Source organism: Meleagris gallopavo, chromosome 25 (genome assembly GCF_000146605.3).
Source record: "Meleagris gallopavo isolate NT-WF06-2002-E0010 breed Aviagen turkey brand Nicholas breeding stock chromosome 25, Turkey_5.1, whole genome shotgun sequence".
NCBI classification, from domain to species: Eukaryota; Metazoa; Chordata; class Aves; order Galliformes; family Phasianidae; genus Meleagris; species Meleagris gallopavo.
The window spans coordinates 1,705,764-1,724,251 of record NC_015035.2 but is presented as its reverse complement, the minus strand read 5'-3'; the positions used below and the strand labels follow the sequence as shown (position 1 = coordinate 1,724,251).

Sequence of the window (18,488 nt, the reverse complement as noted above, 5' to 3'; positions counted from 1 at the left end):
CTACAATCGGTAGGGGCTGTGAGGGAGGCGGGAATGGAGAGATCCTTTTCCTTGTGTCCTCTGCTCCGGCTGTCCCTCACTTCTCTCCCCGTATCCTCCCGCAGGGCCCCCCGCGCTGCTCCTCGCTGCAAGCGCCCATCATGTTGCTGTCGGGGCACGAGGGAGAGGTGTACTGCTGCAAGTTCCACCCCAACGGCAACACCCTGGCGTCTGCCGGCTTTGACAGGCTGATCCGTGAGTAGCGGGGCCGGGCTTCACTACTCTTGGTGTCAAAATAATTCGTACTTATCAAAATCTCCCACTTTCCGTTGTCCTATCACAAGAGATCCCACTAAAGCATCAGCCCCTTCTCTCTCATAGCCTCCCTTTAGATATGGAAAGGCTGCTCTCACATCTCCCTAGAGCCTTCTCTTTTCCAGGCTGCAGATCTCTCAATCTGAATTAGATGTATTTTCACATGTTGTTCACTTTCCTCTCTCCTTTTTCTCTAGTGCTGTGGAATGTCTATGGGGATTGTGATAACTACGCCACTCTGAAGGGACACAGCGGGGCGGTCATGGAGCTGCACTATAACACGGATGGCAGGTAAGGGGCACGCTGGTAGATTCCTGCCCAATCCCCACTGTTTTGAAGGGGAGATGTTTTCTGCTGGACAGAGCCCTGCACAGCACCTCCTCGTTGCTCCTTGTGCGGCCCTTGTGACCCTTTTTCAGATTAGGAGTGGTGTCTGCTTGAGGCTGAGCGTTGACTCTGGAGCCACTTGTGACGTATGAATGTTTGGTTTCAATCTTCAGAAATCTGAGTGCTCATGCTGATGATGTAGGAAATGCTAGTTGCTTGGGGTGGGAAAGAGAACATGTATGTGTTTATTTCAGAAGGTTCTTCCACCATTGCATCTGAACCAGGAGGTTGCTAGACTTTCCTTTTTCTCTTCCCAAAGAATCATAGAATCACTCAGGTTGGAAAAGACCTTAAAGATCATCAAGTCCAACCACAACCTAACCATAGTACCCTAACTAACAACCCTCCGCTAAATCATGTCCCTGAACACCACATCCAAACGGTTTTTAAACACATCCAGGGATGGTGACTCAACCACCTCCCTGGGCAGCCTATTGCAGTGTTTAACAACCCTTTCTGTAAATAAGTTTTTCCTGATATCCAACCTAAACTTACCCTGGCACAATTTGAGGCCATTTCCCCTCATCCTGTCACCAGTGAGAAGAGACCAACCCCGCTCTGCTGTAAGCACCTTTCAGGTATTGGAAGAGAGCAATAAGGTCTCCCCTTAGCTTCTTTTTCCCAAGACGAAAGAGCCCCAGTTTCATCACAGACCATGTCTGAGGAGTCAGAAATCCTATCTATAATTTTACATAGAAATGGGATTTGGTGAAAGCACCTCCTCTGTATTTGTTCTGTTGTCAGTCAGCAGACATTTGTCTTTGGACATAGTTCTTAATAGTAGTGGGTCCAATTTCATTTAATCAGATCTTCATTAGATGCTGATGAAGAGTTTGAGTATACCATCAGGAAACTAGCAGGTGACACCAAGTTGGGCTGGAGTGTTGCAGATGGATCTGGGTAGGCTGAGTTGATGGTCTGAGTCCAGTCATGTGACATTCAACAAAGCTGAGTGCTGCACTTGGGTCTCACCAATGCAGTGGTATAGGCTCAGGGAGAGTGGCTGGAAGGGTGTCCTGTGGGAAAGGATCTGGACAGCTGTAGAGAGCAGTGAGATCTCCTGCCAGCCCCTTTTCCTCCAGACAGAACAAATCAGTTTCCCTCAGCAGCTGTAGCAAGAAAGATGGCTGGAGCAAGAAGGGTGTCAGTCTCATTTTTTCAGGTGACAAGTTACAGGACATGATCTTTTCAACCAAAATGAATGTCTGATTTAGTGGCTCCCACTTAATATTTCAAGCTGTGACCTCATGTCTGTAGAGTAAGAAAGTGGGAAGGGAGAAATGCTTCTGACATTGAGAGTCTCACAGTGGTTCTTCTCCACAGCATGCTCTTCTCAGCATCCACAGACAAGACTGTGGCTGTGTGGGACAGTGAGACTGGAGAGAGAGTGAAGAGGCTGAAGGGCCATACCTCGTTTGTGAACTCCTGCTACCCAGCAAGGCGAGGACCTCAGCTTGTCTGTACGGGCAGTGATGATGGGACAGTGAAGGTCAGTATATGGAGGCAGTCTACAATGAAAATAAGATAGGATCTCCAAGAACGTTACATATTCATTTCCATTTAAATTGGTGGAATTCACCTTTAAGTAGTAGTCCAAAAATCTCATAGATTTTTTTTTTTTTATCAACAAATTTTCATACCAGAAAAGAAATTCAGTTGATCCTGCTGTAAGTTTTTGGATGAAGGCTAACAAAATTAATCTACTCAATTGCACTTCTGCTGAACAGTGTTAATCAAACAAGTGGAAGGCAAGCAGTTACAGAATCACAGAATCGTAGGGGTTGGAAGGGACCTCTAGAGATCATCGAGACCAACCCCCTGCCAAAGCAGGTTCCCTACACCAGGTCGCACAGGTAGGCGTCCAGGCGAGCCTTGAATATCTCCAGAGAAGGAGACTCCACAACCTCCCTGGGCAGCCTGTTCCAGTGCTCCGTCACCCTCACCTAAAGAAGTTCTTGTGCACATTGGTGCGAAACTTCAGTTACTGAAATCTTTTATTCAACTGCCCTTTTCCCTCCTATTTTTCCTTAAAACTGGGGAATTCCTGTGTTTTAGCAACACAGACTTTTACTGTGTTTTTTGTAAAAATCCTTTGAGGTGTGAAAGAGTGGATTTTAGTAGAGTGGTCTGAGTCTCTGCAAAACAGAGAGATTTTTCCCCCAGAGGGTGGTGAGGCACTGGAACAGGTTGCCCAAGGAGGCTGTGGATGCTCCATCCCTGCAGGCATTCAAGGCCAGGCTGGATGTGGCTCTGGGCAGCCTGGGCTGCTGGTTGGTGACCTGCACACAGCAGGGGGTTGGAACTGGATGAGCACTGTGGGCCTTTGCAACCCAGGCCGTTCTATGGTTCTATGAAAGCATGTATGCAACTTCCTATGTGTAAGTTTTACAACTACAATGTCTTTTCAGCTGTGGGATATCAGAAAAAAAGCTGCTGTCCAGACATTTCAGAACACTTACCAGGTCTTGGCTGTAACTTTCAATGACACCAGTGATCAGATCATATCTGGGGGCATTGACAACGATATTAAGGTATGACGCTTGTGTCCTCGTGTGTCTTTCCAACCATACTCACCTTTTCCATCCCATCAATATTTATTTAGCAGCATGCAAAATGCCTCATTGGTCAAGAACAAATGTGGAAGACTATTGGTTAATTTTACTGTCACAAGAACTGCACTGGTCCACGGTGTCCAACCTCTCTCTTGATCTAAGGCCAACAAGCTGAGGTAGTTGTTCCAGGGCTGTCTGCCATGTGACTGGCCACACGTCCCAGTGCTGCTGTCACACGCTGCCACTGATATGGTATGCAAGCTCTTCTGGCAGCTGCTGCCCCTCACAGAGGCTCTAGAGCCATATATGACGTAGGCTATAGAAAAACTGGTGACACATCCATGTTCTCTGACCTCTGCTTCGATAATTTACTTTGTCACCTGCTACTGTGGAAAGTTCTTGTTTAAGAGCACTCTCAGTGTTTCATTCATTTTGTAGCTGAGATTCTCCTGATAGTTTCACAATTCAGACAGTCTTACTGTCTCTTTAGCCTCAGTCTCCAGTCTTATCTAGGCATGGGGAGCACATACTTATCAGAGGACCACCACTAAGCGTAGCACTGAAATAGTATCTGTTCTGATTGCCCTCTGAATGGCAGTAACTCTTAGAGAAATAATAGTGTGAAATCTTGGAGATTGGACAGCTGCTTCTCTGTGCCATGGGTGAGAGGAATTTGGGAACTGAGGGAGCGAGGCCAGATTGAAAGGGAATTCTGCATACATAAGCTGCTGAAATTCAATTGTTTTCTGCTAATGTGGTTGGACATGTTAGGTAAGAAATAGAGAAAAAAAACAGCCCTTTAGAGGACAATACATAACATTATAACATTACAGCCTTTTATTTTAGCCATTCAGACTTCACCTGACTGAAACTGAAAACTGATTTCATCAGATGGCTGATCAGTACCTGCATGAAGTGGTTTGCAAAGAGCATTGCTGATAGTCTTTTCTGCCCTCTCTAAGCCACAATTTTGTGTCTACTGTCTGAAAGGTGTGGGACCTTCGCCAGAACAAGCTCACGTACACCATGAGAGGACATGCAGACTCAGTGACAGGCCTCAGCCTGAGTTCAGAAGGCTCTTACCTGCTCTCTAACGCAATGGATAACACAGGTACATCCTACAAATGTGACAGCACAGCTGTGCAGACAGCTGTCAGCCCCTGCTTTTGAAGAGCTACGTGTGGCATCTTGGAAGGAACAGCTGAAATTGGTCAGTGTGCTAAAATAGGAGAATCAGGTGAAAAGATGGGCAGAATGCAGGCAGGTCCGCAGAGAAAACTTCAGTTCTCTTTGTTAGAACTGTGACAGTCACGTCCACTGCAGAGAGGGAGCGGAAGAAAGGTTTGTTACGTCTCCCAAAGGGTGATGAGGACACGGGCTGTGGCACAAGTTATTTGCACAGGCAGTTGAACATAATCTTGGTCTGGCTTTTGTCAGTGGTTCAGCTGCTTCCCCGCAGCAGGGAATGACAGTGCTGTTTCCATCTCCCACGTATGGGTGCTCAGCGAAGCTGATCTGATTAGAAGTGTGATCATGAAGTGTATTAGAATAAAGCAAATGCTCGTGTAAGGAGACAGTGGCTCATTTGTGTAAGAGTTGTTTTGGATTTTTCTCCTCCTGTTGGCAATGGTCTCAGTGTAATTATAAATTGCTGCATTTTACCTTTCATATCACAGCTTCCTGCAGTGGGAGAGCTGTTGGTTTCCTTTAGCTTCTGAGGAAGCATAGGCATGAAAAGAACAAGGAATGTGACCAGATCTTTGATCGTTAGCTGCTGATCTTGCCCCCATGCCTCTGCTATCTCCAGCTAATTACTGTGTGCTCTCTGTTGCAGTTCGCATCTGGGATGTGCGACCGTTTGCCCCAAAAGAGAGATGTGTAAAGATTTTCCAGGGGAATGTGCATAATTTTGAGAAGGTGAGTGTATTACAGGCTGAAACACTGTTGTTTATACAACACTGCAGCTATCTATTAACTTTTCTGTAAATTGTTTTTTAAGTTCAAGTTTAAACCAGTGAAGCTTTAATAAGGACTCGAAGGAAGATTAATGCACAAAGTGAGATTCCAATTAAAGCTGTAGTAACAAAATTTCTTTGCTCAGTTTGGCTATAATTAGGTAAATTAAGTATTTTCTACACTTACTATCTACGTTGTGTGAAGTAGCAAGGCAATGGATGTTTCCAGCAATAAAATAAAATCTGTAATTACTTTCTCATCTTTTGAAGAGGGATCGTTAAAGTAGTGCTCGTGATATTTAAAGTCTCGTGGTGATTTTACTTGAAGTGGAAGGGAAAAGCTAAATCTTCTTTGGAAATTGAACTGTGCCTATTTTTTTTTGTTGTTGTTTTAGAATCTTTTGAGGTGCTCCTGGTCTCCAGATGGGAGTAAGATAGCAGGAGGATCTGCTGACAGGTGAGTTATCACTGTGTTTCTCTGTTACTGTCAATCCCAAACTATATTTGCAATCACTCCTGAAACCAGCTGGATCATCTCTGAAATTGATATGAAGAGCCAGAGCTGTGCATGGAGGTGTGAAGACCCAAACAACCCCCTGTGGTAATCTGTGAGCATTGTCTGCAGCAGTGATAGCAGTGATGTGTTCATATTGCCTTTGCATCAGTGGAGAAGCACTATATGGTGGTAAAATCCTTATTATTGTTGTCAGAAACCTTCTAGAGAGCTCCATTTCTGCTTGTGTTCAGTCACTGCATCCAACAGATGGACAAGCAGATGACAGGAGCATAGCTGGCAGCACGCGAGGTCTCTTGCAGACATAGCAGCAGACTGTTGTGAGACTTTTCTAAAGGCAGAGATTCTGGCAGATTGCTGCAGAGTGCTGGATTTGTGCTGATAATGACCACGAGTATCAGTCAAAGCTACCAGGTAGCACCAGTGGTGTTCCAAGGATCATTTGTGATCCTTACTTTAATTAACAGATGTGAGGAAATTAAGTTGTGACTAAATTAGCACGTAGCTGACTTATTTAAATGAGAGATTCTGTAGGGTAGGGCAACCAAAGGGTAAACTGGGCAGAGGGAGGAGGGCAGCAGAGGGTCCCTGCCAGACACTGAAGGTTGCCATGAACAATACCAACCTGCTGGAGCAGATCCAGGTGCACTCTCAGTGACATGGAGACAAGAATTCCTGCAGGCCAGAGTCCAAGGCATGGAGCAGCAGTTATCAGCAAATTAATGAGTTTCTGATAGACGGTAGGGAGAGCTTTAGTTCTTGCTGTGCAGATATAGTGGGGCCAGCTGTCACAGCTGAGACGTGACCCTTCTTTCCAGTCCTGCTGGGCTGCAGCAGCAGTGCACGTGGTGATGAATACCTGTTCCTTCATGGCCAGTCCCAGTGTGGGCAGCCTGACATGGTAAGTGGGGCTTGAAATATTAGGCCATTAGGTTAGTTCTGCAGATGCTGATGTAGGTTTGACAGTAATTTTGCTGTGAAATTCGTGATGAAGAGCACACAGCCAGGTCCTGGGGCAGGTTAGATGAGGCCACTCAGATTTTTCTGCTGTCTCTGAGTTTTTAAGTTTTTGTTGTCGTTGTTGTTGTTTTTTGTAATTATTTTTTTGAGAAGGAGCATCTGCTGGGAAAGCAAAGCAAGATTAAAAATTTCCATTTGTCTGCATAAAAGATAATTCCCCAATGGTTACCGTATTGCTCTGCATTATGTGGAGTATGTGTGACAATTATCTGATTTTTTTTTATTTTTTTTTTCACTGTGAGCCTTTCAGAAGGGTTATTGTAAAATCAGCTGCTTAATGCTTTCCTGCTTTGCCATACCAAAGAAAAACATTGCAGCAGAATTCTGTAGTGAAAGTGCCTGATATGATTCTTGCCTGCTGGATAATAGCTTGAAGAAATGCTGCTTCAAATGATATTCATGACTCAAGTGGGATGCTCCATTTTTTTTTTCCTTTTCATATCCTTTAAGAAAATAATATAAAGAATAACACCAGCCTGAAAATGAATGCCTCTGAAAAAGTCTCTGTTGGTATTCAGTGTCCTCTCTGCTTAGCCAACAAGGGTCACAAAAGATTCAGTGCTTTTTGGGGGCAGAAAAAAAGTTAATTTCTGTTTCAACTAAGAAATAGAAGTTTTTACAATTAGAGGCCTGATTGTAAAAGCAACCATTGGTCTTCATGAGGTGCGCAGAGCATTGTCAAAGAGAAAGAATTGGAGTGGTGGCACTGCATAAGCCTGGAATGGTCCCACTTTGGATTCAGAGCCTGGGTTATGTGCAGGGATGTAAAAGGGCCGTTGATCCTGAGCACGTTTCAGTTCACACAGCTGAGATGTGCAGATCATAGTGGCATTTGCAGCAACCTTCCTTTGAAGGAATGTGACTGTAGGTCACTTTTATGTGTTCTCCTCTTGCCTGCTGTCCCTCATGCCCTCACCCTCTGCAGCATCCCCTATGAGCAGCCACCCTGGTATTTCTGAAGCACGTGTGTGGCAGAGCTGCTCTCCACACTGAACTCCACCAATTACTGCTCTGCCATTTTCCTTTTCTGCCCCGCCAGATTTTATTTCAGATGCCACTCACTTATTTAAAGAGCAAAACGAGAAGGCAGTAGGAGCATAATGCAGAACTGGCAGCTTTCCCAAGCCCCTGATTTTTTTTCTGAAGAGCTGTGGACCTTGTAACAAATGACATTCCATGTTAAGTTTGGGAGGGAGGCCAATCAGGTGGGATGCAGCATCGTTTTGCCTGGCTGTGGTCTCCATATCTGAGGTCAGGGCATCGCTTTGTTCCCCAGTGGAACTGGCATAGTGATGGACAGCAGGAAAGAGGTAGAGACAGGCTGTGTTCTGCTGCACAAAGGTGCCTTTTTTCTCCCATTTGGAGACTGTAAGGATAGTGTGAATGCTGCCTGGTGCCAGCAGTTTATTTCTGACCCGCTGCACTTGCAGTGCTGTCGGTGCTGTCCTTCAGCCAAGGTGAGGCACGCGGGCAGGACCTGCAGCAGTGCAGCATGGCGACCCGCAGGAGATTAATCAAAGGGCTGGGTGCAATCTGATCAGCCCCCTAATAAATGCTGCCAAGTGAATGATGACTTCAATGGCGTCGCAGGAAGAAATCCATATATAAAGGTTGTTGACTGGGAGGGATTGTGCTATGGCAGGGACTGGGGGGGACCACCCAGACTCCTCCTCACTGCTTGCCTGCCAGCCTGAACTGAGAGCTCTGATGGTGCTTACAGGGAGGTATTTGCAAGAGGAAGAGTCATTCTGATGCTCCGTGTGTCTCTAAGCCCACTGTGTTGCTGTTGTGCTGAGGGTCTCCGTGGCCTCATCAATCTCGGTGCTGCAGTGCTGAGACAGCAGAGAGGCTTTTAACACAGAGCTGGCACATCAGCTCCTACCTGCTCAGACCTTTGCTCCTTTTAATTCAGCAGTGCAGCGTTTTGCTCCTGACAGGCTCCTTGTTTATCCATGCTAACAGCTGTGGTTATTACAGCCTGGGTGGTGAACCGTTGCAGGAAGCAGCCGTTGGTGTGGGAGGCGGCTACTCTCCTTTACAAATGCTTGCTCTCATAATGACTGTCTTGTAGGTTTGTCTATGTGTGGGACACCACATCCAGGAGGATTTTGTACAAGCTGCCAGGCCACGCGGGGTCGGTGAACGAGCTGGCTTTCCATCCAGAGGAACCTATTAGTAAGTCCTCCCCAGATCAAGTCAGCTGGGGAAAGAGATTCAGAGCTGGCTGTATGCTGGTCTTCCATAAAACAGCACAAATAGTGTTGGTGGCCCAGACCCCAAATATTGAAGAACTGGGGGAAAGAAGTCCACTGCAGCCTGGAGCCAAGCCCTGGGCAGAGCAGTGGGGCTCTTCTTGTGGGCCTGGGTGACCAGCAGTGCTGTGGAGGTATGCCATGAGCTGCAGCTGGCTGTGAGCTACTGCTTCTTCCCAGAGGCCACGGAAAAAGATTTTTGATACTTGGGCTTAGTATAACCATGTATTTGCTGACCACATGATAATAGTTAGAGAAGCCTAGAGGCATGTCTCCAGCACAGGGCCTCTACCTTTCCCAAAAGCTACAGGGGACAAATGAGGTTCTTTGTGCAGAGATTTCTGTCATCATCCCAGAAGTGTTCTGCTCCAGGGCGAAGGTGTGGCACTGCATATCAGTGGTGGGTGAGAAAACGCTCCTGGTGGCTTTCTCAGAACAGCTACAGTGCCATAGCTGAGACCAGACTTGGTGTCCGTTTCTTAGCAGTGTTTGTGGCCCAAGGAGGACCACAGGGCACTGTTTGTTTCTATGGAAACACTCACACCATCAGCCAGGTCATCGCACTGCTTCAGCCAAAAACTGACACAAGTCAACCCCGAAGGGAAGCTGAGAGCTCAGTGGTGCTGAGCATGACAGTCTGCAGCAGCCTGGGGGTGGGGATTCAGGGCAGTGAATTATGGGTTTGTTCCTTGGTTATTCATTGCTCTGTCTTCAGATCAGAGACTGTGCTGGAAGAGCAGAGCCATCTTTCTGCTTTGGAGCGGATTGTTTGTAATTGTGTTCTGCTGAGCTTCTCTTTGTGAATCAATCACTCATCTGAAAGTAAAAATTAGAAACCTATCCAGTCATGGCATAAGAGTCCTGCAGTTGGTTCCTATTAACATCTGGGAACATTAATCTTGTAATTCACTCCACCATCCCACATTATGCATCTGCATGGGAGGGCACACCAAGCAAGATGACAGACGTTGGTCTGCAAGCTTCATGCAAAACCCCCACACACATCTCTTGTAGACTTGAATGAAATAGTTGCCAGGGTCAAGAACAGAGCTCTGATGGAGTTGTCGTCAACTTCACACTTTGAATGCACTCAGCAGCCTTTTAGCCTTCTGCATTAGGGCTGTTCCGGCTGAGCACAGCTGCATTTTGCTTCTGTTCTGATGACAGCAGCGTGGCCAGGCTTTTCCAGCCAGCCTCTGCCCTCTAGTGGCACGTGGTCCCAGCGGCCGTGCCTGATTCACAATCTGAACGCTCCTTGCAAGCAAAATAACATTGCAGGATATTTGAGAGCATTACCCGCGTGTTTATGTGTCTCTCTTTAGTGTTTTAATGCTCAGACATTACAGGCAGCATGCCTTTATGTCTGTCTTGGGGCAGGGAATGGCAGCCAGAGCTGTACGTGTTTGCTGTTGTGCTGCATGTGCTGAAATGTCAGTGGTAATCCCATGAAGCGTTTTTGGGGAGCAGATGAGATCTGGCTTTATCGATACCTTACAGCCAGCAGCTAAATCCACACAGTGTGTCATCAGCAGAGGTTTCAAACTGATTTTTGTATTCCTCTCTCCCTCAGTACTCTCTGCATCCAGTGACAAGAGGCTGTATATGGGGGAGATCCAGTGAAGCTGAGAAGATGCTGTGATTCGTGCCCTTGAAGTCTCTGGTTTACAGAAGTAGGATTGACTTGCTTCTTGCTGGTGCCAGCCCCCTCACACTCATGGTAATGGGAAAACACTGAAGCAGCTTGATGAGACATCACAGGCTGCAGTGTCTGCATGGCCTGCTGTACAGCTTGGGTTTTTTCCCCTTTTGGGGAAGAAGGAAAACTCAGAATTGAATTGGTTTTGAATTTGGCTGTACAACGGGCTGCTAAACCCTTACCCAGATCACTTGAAATTTGTATAATTTGTTTAAATTCCATTTGTTGCTTGTATATTCCCTGTCCGGTTTCTCTTGGTTGTTTTTATATGGTCAAACTGAAATAGACACCTTTTTACAAGAACTGTGTGGATGGAATTTATTGTTCTGCTTTACTTTTCTACTGTACAATACTAAATCAAAGCCCTCACTCATATATAACCCAGGGAAAACATATACTTGAACTTCAGAAGAGCAGCTTTATTTTTTATTCATGGCAATAAAAATGACCACACTGGAAATAATTGTCAGGCTACTGCTGAATTCTATTTTCTTGTTTTGAGTAGAGTCAGCCTTCTGCTATAAATAAATGTAAAAGGAATGAGTTCAGGACTCAGCAGTGCAGGAGCTGGGTTGGTTGCACATCCCCTGTTGCTGACCAGACTGGCTGGGATGTAGCAGGTTGTCAGGCAGGTTGGGTGCACGTTGCATATCTACCACTGTGGGCATCAAGATTCGGTATAGGAGAAAACAGTTTCTCTTCCAGCAATTTAAACTCCTTTCCTGCTGGCTTATCCCCACCATTCCATGGTCAGGTCTGTGCCCCACAAGTTTCTGTTCTGAACGTGTCCACCCCAGATTCTTGCCAACAGACATTTTCTCCTTTTTCACCCCTTTTTCCCCTTTTCCTGCCGTAGCTCAGATTGTGTCAGGTGTTGCTCACCTCTTGCTGTTTCTCTGTCCTGTCCTGGAGGAGGGCTGCACATTGGGTGGGACGATGAACCTGTGGTCCTCCCATTCCAGGACTGTTCCGTGCAGTCTTGGTGTGTGTTGGACCAGGAGGATTCTGCTGCAGCCATAAGGAGGTATTTAAGAGGTGGAAAATTATTGCAATTCACACAGTACAATGGGAAGAAGTTCCTCTGATTGCATTTCTTGCCCCTGTTCTTCTTACTGTGGAGAGAAGGGAAAAGCTGGAGGATAGTGCACTTGAGGCTGGAATGGATGGGGAAGCTTTAAAGGAGGGTGAGAAGTGTGGCTGCGCTTCCCAAGGAGGCAGAGTGGACATGGGGTGGGTATGTGACACTGCTTTGTCACTGTCACCTGGAATGGTTCCTGTCCTGGTGCCGTGTCCTTATTTCAGGGATGCAGGAAACCATCATCTGTGACTGCCTCATTCACTGCCCAGCTCCACAGCTGGGCTGAAGGATTCAAGCACCAGGTCTACACTGAGCAGAGCTCCAGCTTCAAATGCAGTGAGGATCAGCTCCTTGCGACTCCCAGCAGGAGCAGCAGGTATGATCAGTCCATAGCAACCCGGTGGAGCTGGACCCATGGCACTGCTGCACACCAAGACACCGTGTTGGCAAAGCTGCTGCTGCCCACGTCTGCAGCCTGCCCTGCACTGGGACCCCGCTGAGGTTGGGGCTGACAGGTGGGGTGAGGAGGAGGATGGTGCAGACGGGGGAGGACCTGTCACCAGATGGTGGTGAATGGATGCATCCAAATGCAAACAAATCACCCTCCAGCTGAAGAGCCAAGCAGAGAGAACTGGAGGCAGGGGGAAGATTTATTTTTAACTCTGCGGAGTGTTAAATAACATGCCCTGGAATGCATGTGAATGAGAGCAGGGGGCCCGGCTGGGAGTGCCAGATCTCAGGCCAGCCTCCTGTGCCTTGTGCCCTGGGATGGGGCTGCGTGGCCAGGAGGAGACAGGCACGTGCACGTGGTGCTTTGTGGGCCCTATTATAATCCTTGAGGGTTTGTTTTATCTGCGTGTATGCCCAAGTGTCTGAGGGAAGAGACTGAGGGCTTGGCTAGTGGTGACAAGACTGCTCGATTTCCTGACTTGTGTTTGTTTAAAGGAAGAAAAAAGGGTGCTTTTTTTCCTTAGTTAGCAAAGGAAGAACCTGAGGTGAAGTTGTAGAGAGGCATCCTCCTGCATCCCCCAGTCATCTGAGAATGGCCAGGCTTAAACCTACCTTGGCCTCCAGGATGAAGGATGCTGCCAGGGCTCTGGCTTTTCCTGCACAAAGGGAAATGAGGAAAAAAGCAGAGATGTGAGCATGCCTGGTGTGCCTTGCAGGTAGGCTGTGATACTGCACCCTGGGGTCTGGCAGCACCCTGGGATGCCCAGTCCCAGCTGGTGGCTGTGGGATGCTCAGCAGCTCAGTGCATCAGAGCTGGCATCCATGCAGCTGTGACCCAGATCAGGAGAATTATCTGGATTAACACTAATCCCTCCACCCCAAGGAGAGCAAGCCCTGCCATGGGGCTGGATTGCTTTCAGGGCACCTCCTCCCTAAATAGACCAAGAGAGCCCAGCAGTGCCACCCCAACACGAGCAAACTGACTGCAGCAGTGAGCTCTCTTCTCTCCTGCATCCCTGGAGAGAACTGGAAGCTGATTTAGGAGCAGCACCCACCTGCTGGTAATGGGACACGTGCTCAGTGAGCTGTGACCGGCCCCGTCCTTGCAATTTGTGGATTTAATCTAATTTGCTCGGGGGGTTGGAAGGGTGGTGAGCAAACACAGGTCCTGGCAGTTAACAGCCCCCGGGGGGGCACTGGGAGCCGAGTGAGTTTCACGCTCTGCAGAGCCAAATTCCTGCAGCAGGAGCACAGCCACAGCTCCACTCTGCCTCCACAGGGGCTCAGCCCCCCAGGCTCAGTGCTGGCCCTGGGGGCACCGTGGAGATGGGGTACAGCCATGGGAAATCCTTTGTGCAAGGGGCTTGCTGCCAAGCTGAGCCCTTGCATGTGCAGCATGCATGCGTCCGTGCACACACTGCATGTACACACACGCACACACACATATATGTACACATGCACATGCATGTATGCACACATGCGTGCGTACCAGTGCTTACAGACATTTTCTCTTCACTGGAACAGTGTGGGCTCCAGGGCACACAGCAGCAAGCCATTAAAGGCATAATCCGAGCACGGAGAAAATTGTTTTCTTAAACAGGTTTATTCCTCCAAGGGACGTCTTTGCTTGAGAGATTTCCACTATAAATTAAATCTGTCCCATGATCCAGATAAACGGCTGTGAGCCCCACAGCACTGCATGGCTGTCTTCACTCTGGTCCTTATGCCAGGTCACCCTTTGGAGCACAGATCCCCCTGGATGGAGGCATGGGGCACGGCGTGGGATCCTGCGGGGCACAGCGTGGGCAGCCCAGCCCTGCTCCATCCCCACCTGCCCCACTGGTTGCCACCCCATCCCTCCTCCAACCCCTTCCACACCTTTTCCCATTGCTGCTCCTAATGAATTTTGGTAGCGATAGTTTCTAAAAGAATAGAAAACAATTATTTGCTCTGTTGGGGGATTAGATGATACTTAGTCTCTATTTAATAGAAAACTAATTAAATTACACGAGAAACTGAATAGAATTTTTTTGTTAATTATGAATTTTGCAAGCTACAAAGGCTAAATGATGATGGATTCTGTAATCTGCCGTGCTTTTAGCTAGACACTGAGATAAGATGACAGCTGAGAAAGAATGGAAAGAATGCATTTTAATTTCTATATCGATTCAATAACAGCTGGCTGAACAGCGATCCATTAATGGTGATCTGCAGGAGCTGACGTTGACTGGCAGGCTGACAGCTAATTATGTTAAAATTGGGGACACAGTGGTTAAATAGATGTGTGTGTGCTCCTGGAGGAGGCTGGGGAAGCGGTGGTGCCCTGTGTGCTAGCTTTGCTCCATCTCTTCCTTTTACCCTGAATGGGCAGCTGGGATTTAGGGTGCTCGGTGCCAGGCGTCCCTTAGGGGTTTGAGCCACTGGGATTTGGGGATGGGTGAAATGAGGGGATGGATGGTTGGGGTCCAGGTCAGACGCTCTGCCTCCAGCTGTGCTGGAGGTGCTATCTCCAGGCTGCTGTCTGGCATCCTGAGTTTGGTGCCCAGGTTTGGGCTGCCCATCACAGGCAGCATCCCTGATCCCAGTGCTGGGACAGCTCTGATCCCAGGGCTGGAGCATCCTTAACCTCAGGGCTGGAACATCCCTGCTCCCAGGGCTGGGACATCCTTGATCCCTGTGCTGGGATATCTCTGCTCTCAGGGTTGGAGCATCCCTAATCCTGGGACTGGAGCACCTCTGCTCCCAGTATCTGGCTGGTACCCAGCTGCCCATCACACAATGCTGGACTGCAATGGGGTCCACCTTCTCCTTTCCACCTGCAGGGCTGCTCAGCCACTCTGACCTCTTGTTAATTAGGGGCTCATTAGCATGGATCCAGGAGAACTTCAGCCCTGGCATATGTGTGTCATGGCTGCTCCACCAAAACTGAGCTGCCCATCAGCCTGCAGGGGGATTCAGCCTGAGCAGAGTGCAAAGTGCAAACCCATTCCCCACTGAAGGCACCACACCGTGTCTTTTAGGGAGCTCCACTGCTACCTCACTGGATCAACATTGCTGGGAGCACCAAGCAAGGGGATGCATGTGGGAGCCCCAGTCACCCACAGGGTTTCATTGCATCAGACCTGTGCCTGCACGGCAGCGGCACGGAGATTTGCATGTGTTTACTCTGCTCTGATTTGCATAATGGATGGGAATAAATATCTTCTCCCTGTCACCGTAACACAGATAGATGGATCCCCTTCAAAGATTTGTTGGCCAATAAACACACCAAAACGATCATTCCGTCTTGTTCCAGCGGGCTGCCTGGTGCCATCAATTACTGCCCAGGATCCTAAAGGATGCTTACGGGGCTGCAGCTCAGCAGCCAGTTCCTTTGGGCTGCCACATCCCCTCTGGGGATGTCCCCAAGCTTTGGCTGGTGCCCGGGGGGGACACTACAGCTCCTGGCACAGATTTGGTGCTTTTTCTCCCAAAAATTTTTTGCTGGCCAGGCAGATGTCAAAGAAGACTTTGTGCAGCCAAGGGAGTGATCCCACCTGGCTCCCCATGCCCTGGGGATGCAGAGCTTGGCCAGGCTGTGCTGTAAGATGACCTTCCTGATGCCTTGTGGTCCTGGGATGCTCCCAGGTCACTGAGAGCTGTGGGGACAGCAAAGGGACATGGGGGACATCCAATTTCTTGGGCTGCATGGCTGGCAGAACTTCTGCTTGAGTAGCCATCAGAAGCTAAGCATTGGGTAACCCATCCATACGGGCTGGAAAACACCTTCAGCATCATCACTCCAACCACTAACTGGACCCACTGGGTAACCCATATTATCACAGAATCAAAGAATGGCCTGGGTTGCAAAGGCCCACAGTGCTCATCCAGTTCCAACCCCTGCTGTGTGCAGGTCACCAACCAGCAGCCCAGGCTGCCCAGAGCCACATCCAGCCTGGCCTTGAATGCCTGCAGGGATGGAGCATCCACAGCCTCCTTGGGCAACCTGTTCCAGTGCCTCACCACCCTCTGGGGGAAAAACTTCCTCCCAGTATCCAACCTAAACCTCCCTTCTCTTAATTTAAAACCATTCCCCCTTGTCCTATCAGTTCATCTGGGTTGGGAAGGACCTTCATGATCATCAACTCCAACCAATAACCTGACCTGCAGCATCTGAGGCACGGACTCAGATGTAAATGATCCAAATCGTTTATTACAAGTTCTCACATCACTTACATACCTTCACAAGTTTTCTTTTTCTAGCTTTCCCATCCACCCCTACAGCTTTCCCACCCACCTTTACACGTCAGCAGAGCATTCTACAAACACTCTTCAACCGTTCACACAGGCACTTATCCAGTCAGAGCTGTGAGATGTTCTTTCTTCTAGAGGTGTCCTTGGTTCTCATGCTGTTTATCTTGCTCCACAGCTTCTGCTCTGAACGGTTTTTCTTGCATTCCCACACTGACCTACTGGACAACATACCACGGATTCATCAAGGTGGGAAAAAATCCTTTAAGATCATCAGCTCCAACCACTGACCTGACCTTTGGGGTAACACATCCCATATATTCATCCAGTTTGAAAAAACCTTTACGAGCCTCTTGGTATTTCTACAATCCCTCCTTGCAACCCATCCACCCATCCCATGGGGCCTCGGGCTTTAGGAATGCTGTGCCCCTAATGAGGGGCAGTGAGCACACGCTGTCATCCCCCACGCAGCACATTTCCATTTGAAAAAGGCAGCAATATTGAAAAAGAATGGCTTTCCACGAACAATGCATCTGGTGTACATCAAAGCACTTATCTTCACAGCTTCCTCCCATCTCCATGAATGAATAATGCGACCCTGATTTTATTTCCTCCTAATATTTCCTCCGTCATTTGCACGTCGTCTCTTTTCTTTCTTTCCACAAAAAAATAAAATAAAATAAAAGCAAAACGAAAGATCACAGGTGTGGATGGAGGGTGGCAAAGCAGAGCAAGGGACAAAACGCTCAGCCCTTCCCCACCCTTTCGCAAATGAAGTTATCTCCTCGCCTTCTAGGGAAGCAGCCTGACATGCTATATTGACCTTTTTAATCTAAAATTGATTCTTTGCAAAACTCCACCTGGTCGAGAGCCAGGCAGGATCTCGGCACCGTTGTGTTGGTTTTATCACTCTCATTATTTTCCATCAGCACGTTTTGCTTTCCTCTGGTGTTTACTGGAGCCTTTGCCCCCCACGCTGATGGGGAGGGCTGAGCAGAGCAGGTCAGGCTTGCAATTGTCAACAAAGCACTGTGAGTCGGTGGGGACATCATTGGTGCTAACCTATGGGATCCCTTCACCCCACGTCCTTCCTCTGCTTACATCCATGAGCAGTGCCTCCTTTTCCAGCACCCCCAGCTCAGTTTGCATTCAGCCACCTCCCCTGGGCTCTGTGAGCACATCAAATATCTGTAGTGCAGATTCTGCACTCAGAAAAGCTGCACATCTACAAACCCCATCCTTTGGCCATGCCTGGACCTCCCAAAACACTCATGGGGGCACATGCCAGCACACAGCACCGGGGCAGGGGGAAATTCGCACTGCAGGATGACAGAACACATCCAGGAGTGGTGGATCCAGCAGGCTGGTGAATGGGGATGTGTGCTCAGGCAAACGTTGGATGGGCTGGGTTGGATCGTGGACCTGCACCCAGATCCAAATGCATCTGCAAACTGTGGACCATCAGATCCAGAACTGAGCTGCTCCGGTGCCAACATACGTGCAGTTTCAGTAGATGCTTTGTTGTAAAAATCAAGGCTGAAGAAAAGAAACACACGGAACTGTAAAGCAGTGAACTTTTCCCAAGTCCTTCTGCTGGGTGGCATTTCAGGGGGAGGTTTCCAAAGCTCTGGGAAAGATCCATCCCAAAGCACCATCCCAAATATTCCTTGGCAACTTTGCACTCTCCGCTCTCCCAGGTGCGCTGTGGAGAAAGAACAAAGGTGGGCAGGGTTGGTGGCAGCTGGGGCCGAACCCTGCCAGCCCCGTGTGCCCCCACCTCCCTGCCCAAACCTCCCGGATAGGAACCTGCTGAGAGCAGAGGCCCAAAGCCAGGTGGCTGGGTGCTGGACGGGGGTCACTCCCGGCCCTGGGAGCTGTGTGCGCTCTGCACGGTGGGGTAGCTTTGCTTGCAAGGCTGTGTCTGTCCTCCCTGCAAACTCAGGTGCTGCCCTGGCATGGTGACCCCAGGGGAGGTGGCCGTGAGGTCCCTGCGCTCAGACTGCAGGCATCACCCACCCACAGCCCACAAGGACGGCAGGATGGGGAGAAACTGGGGGGGG

At 48.6% G+C, this 18,488-nt stretch overlaps 1 protein-coding gene across 1 annotated transcript; it reads left to right on the top strand.

Moving 5' to 3' along the window:
* The first annotated feature begins 104 nt into the window (after nucleotides 1-104).
* On the top strand, nucleotides 105-11,133 carry SNRNP40 (small nuclear ribonucleoprotein U5 subunit 40). Its single transcript, XM_031556788.1, has 9 exons — nucleotides 105-234; nucleotides 492-585; nucleotides 2,005-2,170; nucleotides 3,090-3,212; nucleotides 4,224-4,344; nucleotides 5,068-5,150; nucleotides 5,584-5,645; nucleotides 8,794-8,897; nucleotides 10,545-11,133. The coding sequence occupies exons 1-9, from the start codon at nucleotides 141-143 to the stop codon at nucleotides 10,592-10,594; spliced, it is 897 nt and encodes a 298-aa protein (XP_031412648.1). The 5' UTR covers nucleotides 105-140; the 3' UTR covers nucleotides 10,595-11,133.
* Nucleotides 11,134-18,488: the final 7,355 nt, after the last annotated feature.

Bases quoted from the DNA above. Each gene is read 5' to 3' on its own strand.
- SNRNP40 (XM_031556788.1), top strand. From the start codon at position 141: ATGTTGCTGTCGGGGCACGAGGGAGAGGTGTACTGCTGCAAGTTCCAC. The intron at 5,151-5,583 runs GTGAGTGTATTA...TTGTTGTTTTAG, and splicing joins ATGTGCATAATTTTGAGAAG to AATCTTTTGAGGTGCTCCTG. The intron at 8,898-10,544 runs GTAAGTCCTCCC...TCTCTCCCTCAG, and splicing joins CCATCCAGAGGAACCTATTA to TACTCTCTGCATCCAGTGAC.